Raw genomic sequence first — 11,762 nt, 5'->3', positions numbered from 1 at the left:
GCATTGAAAAACAAGGAACTCACGCAATATTATTCAAAATGGGTGACCCTGGAGGACATTATGCTGAGTGAAATATCTCAGTCACAAAAGGACAAACACTGCATGGTGCCACTGTTGTAAATCAGGACTAACATCAGGGTTTGGGGAAGACTGAGAAAGATTGAATAAATAATGTATACTGCATTGAAAGAGATGAGGGAGAAAACTGTTTAAAAGGGATATGTGGTTAGGTATTTTTGTCATGACAGGAGTCCAGAATGAAGGCTGCATAGTGGAGTGGACCTGGGGGGAGGGATTGTAAAACAATGAAAGAATTTTTCTTTTACTTTTCAAAGAGAAGAGTGTACTGAGGGGGAAGGGGTTGGTAGGGAGAAAAGTGCAACAATGAATGGAAATCTAAAGTTCTGTAAATTTTCATTGAAATTAATAAAAAAATTTTTTTTAAAGCCCACCCATGATAGTCAAGAAAGCAAAAGAAGTGTTGTATTGGGGAAATTTAATGTCAAGGATCTCTTTAAAGTTCTAAAGAGCAAAGATTTCCGTTTAAAAACTAAGGTGTACATGACCTAAGCCATATTTTCAATTGCTTCCTATACATCTAAAAATTGAATTAGATAATGAATTAAAAAGACCAAATAAGAAATAATCCATCAGAATTGTGATGATAGCAAAAAGTACTGAATATGCCACAGGCAGACAAAAGAACAAATAACTCTGTCTTGGAGAATGTGAAATCAGGGTGTTCTTTGAAGGCAAAGATGGTGATACTACTCGCATACTTTGGGAATGCTGTCAAGAGAGGTCAGTCCTTGGGAAAAGACATGATACTGTGAAAACTAAAAGTTCAGTGAAAAAGAAGAAGAGTAAATCCCTCTATTAAATGGTCTGACACAGTGACTGCAACACTGGGCTTGCGTATAATGGAGATTATGGGGATGGCACAGGATAGAAGAATGTGTCAATTTATTGTTCAAAACATTACTATAAATCAAAGTTGGCTTGAGTCATCAAATAGCATTTTTTTAAACTTACTCTGAATTAGGTGAACATTTACAAAGCAAATTAGTTTTCCATTCAACAATTCATAAATAGTTTTAAGACAATAATTACTATTATAATTTTAAGAAATAAAAAAATGTGATTAAATTGTTTTAATACAAAATTTCTATGCTACTGTTGTTACTATGTACTATTAATTCAGAACCAACTGATAGGTGACCTTGTTGTTACTATGTGCTATCAATTTAGAAGCAACTCATAGTTGATCCTCAAGTGAGGGTTTTTTGCACAGAGGGAGTAAATGATACAGGAGGAGACTGCCAATCTTTCTCCCATGGAGCACCTGGCAGAGTCAAGCTTCAAGCATTTTGAGTGGAAACTCAATTCTAGATCAGTAAGCCACCAGAGCTTGACTCTAACATGGAGAATTATAATAATTTAAAAATTTACTAAAGCTATACTATTTTTATATTATTCAACAGTTTCCACATTCACCTTTCTTGGGAATAGGAATAGATATGTACCTCTTCCAATCCATTGGCTAGATAGCCATCCTCCAAATTTCCTGGCACAAACTGGTGAGCATATCCAAGGTTGAATCTGTTAATTGAAACAAGTCAATTGGTATCCCATTGATTCCTGGGGCCTTATTTTTGAACAATGCCTTCAATGCAGCTCCCACTTCCTCCTTCATTACCATTGGCTCCTGTTCAGTTGTTGTTGTTGTGCACTGTCAAGTCAAAACCAACCTATAGCTGACCCTTCGTCGAGTTTGAAAGGCAGTTAACTGCACATGAGGAGACTGTCCATCCTTCTCCCATGGAGCAGCTGGTAGGATTCAAACCTGTGGGATTGCAATGCAGCTTCTTGCCACTAGCCTACCAGAGCTCCCTTGTTCACATGATACATCCTGGAATTTCTCAGTGTCAGTTCTTTCTGGTACAGTGATTCTGTGTATTTCCTCCATCATCGTTTTTTGATACTTTCTGAGTCATTCAATATATTGCCCACAGCATCTTGAATGCCCACAGTGGGCATTCAATATATGCCCACTGAAACAACGGTTTAAATTTTTTTTTCCATTCTCTCAGCTTGAGAAAGAGTTATTCCCTTTTTATTCTCCAATTTCAGCTCCCTGCCCTTTGCTTTGTACTCATAAGTTGACTTTTGAAATCTTCTGTTCAGCTCTTTTAACTTCAGCATGCTTTTCTTTTGTTTTGGCTTCTCAACACTCCAGTACAATTTTTAGTGTCTCTTCTGACATCCATTTTGATCTTTTCTTTCTCCTCTGTTTCTGAATGACCTTTTGCTCTCTTCATGGAGAACATCTTTGATATCATCCCACAACTCACCTGATCTTCAGTCACTGGTGTTCAACGTCTCAACCTATTTCTAACAGCAAATTATCCAAGAAGCTAGACTCAATAAAGAAGAGTGTGGCATAAGCCCTAGAGAAGACTCATAAAAATCTGTGTTGTGCAGATGACACAACTTTGCTTGCTGAAAGTGAGGAGGACTTGAGACACTTGTTGCAGAAGATCAAGGAATGAAGCCTTCAATATGAAATGCATCTCAATGACAACAAAACTAAGATTCTCACCACTGGACCAATAGACAACATCATGATGAATGAACAGGAGATTGAAACTGCCAACAGCTTCATATTGCTTAGATCCACAATTAACACCTTGGTACTGGCAGTCAGGAAATGAGATGCATTGTACTAGGAAAATCTGCAGTTAGGTAACTTCTCCAAATTATGAGAAGTAATGCTGTGAGTTTGATGACTAAGGAATGTCTGATTCAGGCCATCATCTTTCTGATTACTTGCTATGCATCTGAGAGCTAGACAATGAATAAGGATAACAGAAGAACTGACGCCTTTGAGCTGTGGTGCTGGAGAAAAGCACCGAACATCCCAGGGATGGCCAAAAGAACAAACAGATATGTCTTCGAGAAGGTGCAACTGGAGTGTTCTTTGGGGGTAAGAATAATGAGGCTTTGCCTCACATACTTTGGGAATGATGCTAGGATGGGCTACTATTCCTTGGAGAAGGACATGATGCTAGGAAGGGTGGAGGGTCAGTGAAGGAGAAGAAGACCCTCAACCAGGTGGACTGACATGATGACTGTCGCAGTGGTCTCTTGTGCATCAGGAAGTGTAAGGATGGCACAGGATAGAACCAGGTTCTGATCTTTTGTTCACAGGGTAGTACTCAACTCGATGGCACCTAACAACAACAGTATGTGGACACTGTTGTTGTTATGTACTGTCTAGTTGGAACCAACTCACAGGTGACCCTCCAGTGGGTTTTCAGAGGCTGGAAATCATATTAGAGGAGATTGAACATCTTTCATCCTCAGAGCAGCCGACAGATCTAACTGACATGCCTTTAGGTTGTCAGTGAAACTAATTACCATTAAGCCAGCAGAGCTCCCTAAAACTACATATAAGTTTGTTTAAATGATAAAGAAAAAAAGGATAATCCTGAAATCAGACTACCTAATGGTTTTAGCTTAGAGTGAAAACAAAGGTCAAGAATAACAAATATTCTTCTCAACCTACAAACACCTTTAAAGCTAGATAGAACTCGGTTTGTTGATCTATCTCCCCAAAACTTTAATAGCTAAAAATTCATTTTTCACAGCTTTTCTTTATTGTTAATTAAATTATTTCATAGTGCATTTTGCTTCCTGTAATATAAAGTACAGCAGCCTAAGTTAACATGATAATAATGTAGAAATGTCAAAATGATGCCAATTAGCCTAATGGTGGCAAGTTTTTCTAGCATTCAAAAAATAATTTATAAGTTAGGCTTTAAAGAATTCACCGTCTTTCAAGTCAATGTCTTAACGAGCATTTTTTGATGGACAAAAAGTACTCTTTTCAGGCTTTCAAAGATTTCCAGAATCTCATCTTTATAAGAGTTAACGGCAGCCAATTTGTTAACATCAAATTTAATATTTCAGCTATAGTAAAACAAGAAGAAAGAAATTAAAGTTCACCTTAAGTATTTATGTTAGCACAGACTGAACTGAACTGCTTATGAAAAAACAGACAAAGAGGGCTCCATTTTGCCTTCATTCACATGTGATATGCAGCACTAATTGTCACATATATTTAATCAGGAGACAAAAATAATGAGTCTATTGTTGAAAGTCTATCATTGAAGCCTAGTGGGTGAGAAGTTGTTCTACAAACCAAAGGTATATGGCTCACATCCACTAGCTGCTCCATGGGAGAAAGATAAAGTAATCTCCTTCAAGGTACCTTTCAATCTCTGAAACCCACTTGGAGGGTTCCAACTCAATGGAAAAGAAAAAAGTTTTAAAATTTGTTCATTTCTTCCTTTTTATGAAAGTTTGACATCTTGACTCAAGCCACATATTTTTAAACGAATATGTATGGAATAAAAAAAAAACCTAAGCAGATGTTTATAAGACTTCTAGGATTAATTTTAACATCATTAAATTTCAAGTTCTTCTTAAAATATTAAGAAGAATCTTTACTGTCCTACAGGGAGCCAAGTAACAAATCCCAAACTAAAAAAAAAAAAAAAAAAGCAATAAAGAATATTTGTATAATGTAAATATTTTTTAAAATACATCAGTCGATACATTAATTTGTGTCCTAGACTCAGAAAATTAAAAATCCCAACAAGAAACAAAAATAAATTACTCAAGTGTTTACTCCTATTATAATTAGAAATCAATTTTCAAAAACCAAATTTACTGAAAACTACTTTTCAAGTAAAACTACCAGTTTTACCAATTCTTTAGCTTTTTTAGCATAGTATTTCCTTATTGTTATTCCTCTATATATAATGGTTTGTAAAAAAATTACAAGAGCAATAAATATTAAAGAGTCATTCAAAGAAATAATTCCTTCCCATTGGTGATAGCCAAATAGCTTCAGGTTGCTTTTTAAAAGCATTTTAAGAGAATATCAGAGAAAATAATTGTCATCCTTTATAACACAAAGTGTCTGGTGGCCTAGGAGTAAGGAGCAGCACTGAGGCACAGGCATGTGGTTCAAATCCATCAATTGCTCTGCAAAAAAAGATGGGCAATCTCCTTCCATGCAATTACAGACTCTAAAAATCTTTTGGAGAATCAGCTATAAGTTAGTTGTGACTCATAACACATAACACAACAACACAAAGTATATTTTCTATTCAAGCATTACCAAACATCCACACATTTACTATAAAGAGGCAATGACACTTATATAACATTTTTTATCACTTACTGTGTGCCAGGCACTGTGGTAAATGCAAGACATAGTAATTCTCACACTAATCTATCTGATAAGTAAAACTGTTAGCTCTACTTGAGCAGGAATTGTACAAAGATGTTAAGTAATTTAGTCAAAGTAACACAGTGATTAATCAGTGACAAACCTAGACTTTCTGGTTGTAGAGTCTGATTCTGAATCACAACATTGCAGTGCATACAATATATGAATGATAACACAAAGTCTGACATAAGGTAAATACCAAATAGGGAAACTATTCCCTTAATATCTATCTTTACTTACTCTGGGATAATTCTGGATTTCCTTTCAGATTCATCATCTTTGGAATTGAAGGGCCATACACATCCACATCTAACAAACCAACAGCCTTTGACTGTAAAAAAAAAAATTTACCAAAAGTTTATATACATTCTTCATATAAGAGAAAGCACACAGCAAATGTAAATCTCTTTATTAAAAAAGAATATTTGCAAGATATTCCAAAATCTCAACTTATACTTTTAAAGTGATAATAAAATACAGAACCATGAATAGGTTAGGCATATTTTGTTTAATTAAATAAATATTTCTAGAAAACTGACAGAGAAATCCACTCCATTGTGATCCATTTCTCCAATGCAGTGTCAAATAGAGTAAAATTGTTTTGATCCAAATACAACTTTAAAAACTAAAAAGTGCACATACACACATTGTTAATGATCTACAATGAAAACAAAAACCAAAGACACTGGAACATTAACTTTTGGAAAGTCTTTCTAACACATCAAATAATACAAAATATTCCAAATATATCTTCTTTTTTTTCTCTTATCTTCTTTCCATAGATAGAATCAATTTACTATTGATTTATTCATATTAATATGTATATTAGAAGAAATGCTGCCAAATCAAAGCACACATTTCAAATCCAACAGCAACTCAGTAGAAGAAAGGTGGGAAAACTCCTGCAATGTGGTTTATAGCCTCGAAAAACCCACTAGAAAGTCAGCTATAAGTTGTTTCTGACATGACAGTACAAAATAATAAAAAATTTTAATAAGTATAATCTTTGACCAAATCTTAAAAAAAAATCACCAACATACCTTACCCACAGTGTTCCTCCATCAGGTTTTTGATGCTATAAAGAGACTGTCCAGCTGTCTCCTGTGGAGTAGCTGATAAACTACTGACCCTTTCAGTTAGCACTGCAAAACATAAGGCACTATGCCATCAAATTTCTATTCTACCTAGATAAAACTATTATGATAGCTAAAACTGGAGAAAAACCTAAAACGATCCCTCATCTCTCATGCAACCTACCATTTCTAGGCATAAAATGACTTTTTCAATCTATGCATCTGGTCACTATAAATATACAAACTAAAACAAATTCAGAATTTATACTCCTAACTTTACACTGACACAAAATGCATTTTAAGAAAATTATTCGTCAGGAGAGATGGGGGCTCCGTGCTGAGAGTGAGCACTCTCCACTGGCTGTGGAGGAATCCCTTGGGTTGTAGGAACCTGTGTCAGAAGGTCCTTGCCTGTGCAACTGTGCGGCCATCCCAAGGACCAAGCAGGACAAGAGACTTTAATGTTTCTAACTTTGCCCACAGGGAAGAATTTTCTTAGCTCCCTGTGGCACAGGGCTGACTGAGGAGTCTCTGCATACAAGTGGGCCAGGTAGGGGTCCGATCTCCCTCCCACCACACCAGAGACAAGGAAACACATCAAGCTTCAGGAGAAAAGGTCAGGAGAGGTGGGCGTTCTATGCCAAGAGTGAGCACTCTTCATTGCTTGTGGGGAGACAGGACTCAGGCAATCCTGTTGTTTCAGGTACCTCCATCCTGCATCAAAGGGTCCTTGCTTCTGCAGCTGCAGGGCCATGAAGGGGGACAAACAGGGCCAGAGAGTTTACTACATAGAACTTTAGGCAGAGGAATTGTTGTTGGCTCTCTGAAAGAGAGAAGGGAGACTGGCTTGAGACCCCCTGCATGCAAGCTGCTTGACCTAGCAGCCCTGATATCTAATCTCCTGCCACACAGGGAGACAAAAAAAAGACATTAAGCTTCAGGAGAAAAGGCGCAGAAGAGCTGCTTGGGAAGAGAACCTGGTCTCACACCACTCAACCACTTCATATACGAAGGAGGCCTATATAGTTGATATTAGGGGACAACTTCAAGCAAGACTCCTACGGGGCTGCAGTGAAGAAGAGAGAAAACCTCAAGGATTTAAAGAAAGATAAATTTTCCCAGAAAGAACTTACAGTGGATTGAGTACCTTACCACAGTTTAACTTGGCAACTAACAAGTAACATTATAAAGATAAGAACCAACAACAATTTTCATGGATACAATAGAAATGACCTAACACTTACCAAGAAAAACTTCACATAATGTCAAGAAATCAACAGGCAACTTCAAACACTGGGGAAAAAACAAATTAAGCCTTCTCAGAAAAAAAGAGAGAGAGAGAGAGAGAGAGAGAGAGAGAGAGAGAGAGAGAACATCAGAGACCTAATGAATATCCCAGAAGCAAGAAGGCAGATGAGATATGTTGATATGGAGACCTTCGCACAGCTCTGAATAAAAGTATAAATGATGAAAGAAACAATGAAAACCACACATAAAGGAAATAACCTAGAGGTAGAAAACCAGATAAAAAAATATATTGATGAAGAATTATTTGAACAGCTATGAAAGAAGGTACAAATGATGAAAAAAGCAATGGAAACCATCAAGAGAGCAAAGAAAAGACCTATACAAAGTAATCTACAGAACACAATAAAAGGCCTAAAGAAATGGGGAAAGGTGTCCTGTTCATGGATAGGAAGACTCAATATTGTGAAAATGAGAATCCTACCAAAAACAATCAACATGTTCAACCCAATCCCAATACAGATACCAAATACATGTTTCAAGGAAATCTAAAGTGAAATTGTCAAGTTCATTTGGAGAGGAAAGAGATCTCAAATAAGCAAAGCACTTCTGAAAAACAAAATTAAGTGAGAGGCATTGTACTCCCTGACCGCAAAACCTACCACACAACTTTAGTAACCAAAATAGCATGGCACTAATACAATGACAGGCACAAAGACCAATGGAACAGAATTGAAAACCCAGAAATGGATCCATCTACCTATGGTCAACTGATATTTGAAATGAAAATAAAATCTATCAAATGGGGAAATGATAACCTCTTCAATAAATGTTGTTGGCAAAACTGGACTGCTACCTGCAGAAAGCTGAAACAGGAACCATATCTCACAATCATACACAAAAATCAACTCAAGGTGGATCAGAGATGTTGGAATAAAGCCCAAAACCATAAAGCTCAAAAGAGACAAACTGGGACCAAGTTTAGAAGGCCGAGTCTATAGTATAAAGGGACTGCCAAATACAACCAGAAATACACAGTTTGAAGAGGATAAAATTGATGAATAGGACCTTCTAAAGATTAAATCTCTGTGCTCATCAAAAACTTTTTCCAACGGGGTGAAATGAAAACCTACCAACTGGAAACAACCTTTAGGCAATACTGTCGCAAACAAAGGTCCATAATGAAAGTTTAGAAAATCCCACAGGGCCTCCAGAAGAAAAAGTCTGATAATCCATTTATAAAATGGGCAAAAGACATGGAAGGACTTTTTACAGAGGGGGATATATGGATGGCCAACAGACACATGAAGAAATGTTCCAAATCACTGGCAATAAGAAAGATGCAAATCAAAACCACAACGAGATACCATCTTACTCCAGTAGCAGTAGCAAAGTTTAATAGGACAGCAAGTAATAAATATTGGAGAGGATGTACTGAAATAGGAACTCTTATATATTGTTGGTAAAACCGTAAAAGAATACAACACTCTGGAAGGCAGTTTGGCATTTCCTCAAAAAGCTGAACACAGAAATTCCATATGACCCAGCTATTCTACTGCTTGAACTATATCTTGAAAAAATGAGACTTGAATCACAGAGTAATAGGAGCATTATTCACCATCACAAGAACATGGAAACAACGCAAATACCTAATCACAATGAAATAGATTGAGAAATTATGGTACAGTCACACAATGGAACATTATGCATCACATAGGAGCAATTATTTTGTAAATTACTACCTAACATGGGAGGGACTGCAGAGCATTACACTAACTGACCCACCTAACTCAGTCTCATGAAGAGTTATTTGAACAGCTACGGAAGAAGGTGCAAATGGTGGAAGAACAATGGAAACCAACAAGAGAGTAAATGTTCCAGAGACACAGAGCCAGAAGAAATATATTGATGAGGATGAACTTGCACAAAATATGGGAAAAAATGCAAAAAATGGAAGAAATAATTGAGACTATAAATAAAGAGATACAAGAACTTAAAAAAATCATCACAAGATAGGGTACTGCAAACACAGTACTAGAAATAACAGAGAGGCATGAAAAATGCAATCTAGAACATTAAGACTAAAATGGCAGAAGTGTCCAACATGTTGGAAGGAAAAAAAATTAGAACAAAAGAGATGGGGCAGAGTCAGTGAGCTAGAAGACAAGAACCTCAATGGAAACATACTAGAAGAAAAATCAGAGATGAGACTTAAAGAAAGTATTAGAATCATGTGGGATGATATTAAAAGGGATAGCAGAAATATTATTGGAATTCCAGAATATGAGAGAGAGGGATAGAGAAATCACTGAGAGAATTGTGGAAGTGGTACTAGAAGAAAATTTCCCAGGTATTTTGAAGAACGAAAAAATCCACATTCTGGAAGCTAAGCAAACACCAAATAGACTAGTCTCAAAAAGGAAAACTTCAAAAAACATCATAGTTAAATTCTTCAAAATAAAAGATAAAAGATAAAAAAAAATACTAAAATCAGCATGGGAAAAACAAAGAGTCACATACAAATGAAAATAATTAAGTTTTGGTATGTTGTATTTTCACTTTCATTTGTTTCAAGGAACTTTTTCATCTGTGTTTCTTTTATAACTCAATCCTGTTCTAGCAGAGAGTTAGTTTCCATATGGGTGGTTTTATAAGTTTTACCCACCTGTGTTTAATTTCTATTTCATCTACGACTTGATGGCACTTAACAACAACAACATAGAGAGAGCTCTGTTGGCCTAGTGGATAGAAAGTTACGCCAGCAAGCCAAAGGAGGGTGATTTTAATCTGCAGCCCTCAGGCCTGGTTTTGTTTCTGGTCAAATATTCTTCTAAGTGATATAGCACTGGTCTGTCCATTTGCTGTACAGAGGTAACTCATGGTTGCTGTGATGCTGAACACTGTGAACATTATATCAAATGTGCTAATGGTTACCTATGATGGACAAGTGTTTGGTGGAGGTCCCTGATTAAAACAGGTTTGAAAGCAGAAGTGACATCCAATTCCAAAATAGCTTGCCTCCAGAAACTCTATGAACTTGGAGAAACGATGACAGTTATACAAGTTTAGGTCTTTCATACATAGGGTAGCTATGACCCGACGGAACATAACAACAACATGCACGAAATTACAGACCTGCTAAATTAAAAAAAAAAAACAAGCCACCTATTAACAGAACTGAAGACAGCAATTGACAGCACCACAATAGTTGTAGGAGACTTAAACACACCACTCTCACCAAAAGATAGGTAAACCCAAAAGAAACTTGATGCAGAAGAATTAAACTACCCAGTCAGCCAACTACCGACCCAGTCAACCAACTCGACCTTGTGGATGTGTTCTGAGCACTGCACCCAACTAAAACTCAATTAACTTTCTTCTCAGGTACACATGGTACAGTCCGTAAGAATACACCACATAATAGGGCACAAAGCAGGCCTCAACAAATTTGAAAACATTGAAAAAATACAAAGTATCTTTTTCAGACCACAATGCCATAAAACTAGAAATTAACCACAAGAGGTTAAAACTTTTAAGGCCATTAACATGGAAGCTAAGTAACACTCTGCTTGAACACAACTGGGTTCTAGAAGAAATAATGAAATAAAGAAAAAATTCCTTGAAACTTCTGGGATGCAAGTAAAGCAGTCCTCAGGAAGCAATTCATAGCAATAGGCACATACATTAAAAAAGGAAGAAAGTGGGGTGGGAAATGAATGATCTAACTCAACACCCTCATCAAATAGAAAAAAAAGAACAACAATCTAATCCTATAGCCTCTAGAAGAAAGGGAATAATAAGAACAAGAGCTGAAAACAAAGAGAAAAAAAAAATTAAAATCACTCAGAATAATTGAAATCCTTCATAATTAATGAAAGTTAATTAATAAAAACAATGAATAATTAATAATTGAAATAAGACTAGGAGTTGGTTTTTAGAGTCAATAAAATTGACAAACCAATGGCAAACTTAACAAAAGAAGGGGGGAAGAAAACACAGATAACTCAATTAAGTGACAAGCACTGTGGCAATTGGACAATTAAAACAGACATTCGGGGGTGGGGGAAGAAGAACGAACTGGGGAGGACGGTGGAGAAAACAGTGCAACAATGAATGAATGAAAACCCCAAATCTCTGTAAATGTTCAT

At 36.3% G+C, this 11,762-nt stretch overlaps 1 protein-coding gene across 1 annotated transcript in view; it reads right to left on the bottom strand.

The window, feature by feature from the left end:
- The window catches only part of LOC102848407 (iron-sulfur protein NUBPL-like), a 279,757-nt gene that overhangs the window by 223,667 nt on the left and 44,328 nt on the right, over nucleotides 1–11,762 (bottom strand). The window contains 1 exon segment of the mRNA XM_006889978.1: nucleotides 5,537–5,627. Within this exon segment, the coding sequence (XP_006890040.1) occupies nucleotides 5,537–5,627 (91 nt within the window).

Source organism: Elephantulus edwardii, unplaced genomic scaffold (assembly GCF_000299155.1).
Source record: "Elephantulus edwardii isolate Elephantulus edwardi_28Jun2011 unplaced genomic scaffold, EleEdw1.0 scaffold00084, whole genome shotgun sequence".
NCBI lineage: Eukaryota > Metazoa > Chordata > Mammalia > Macroscelidea > Macroscelididae > Elephantulus > Elephantulus edwardii.
Note: the sequence above shows the minus strand (reverse complement) of the source record. Positions and strands in the feature narration are given on the sequence as shown.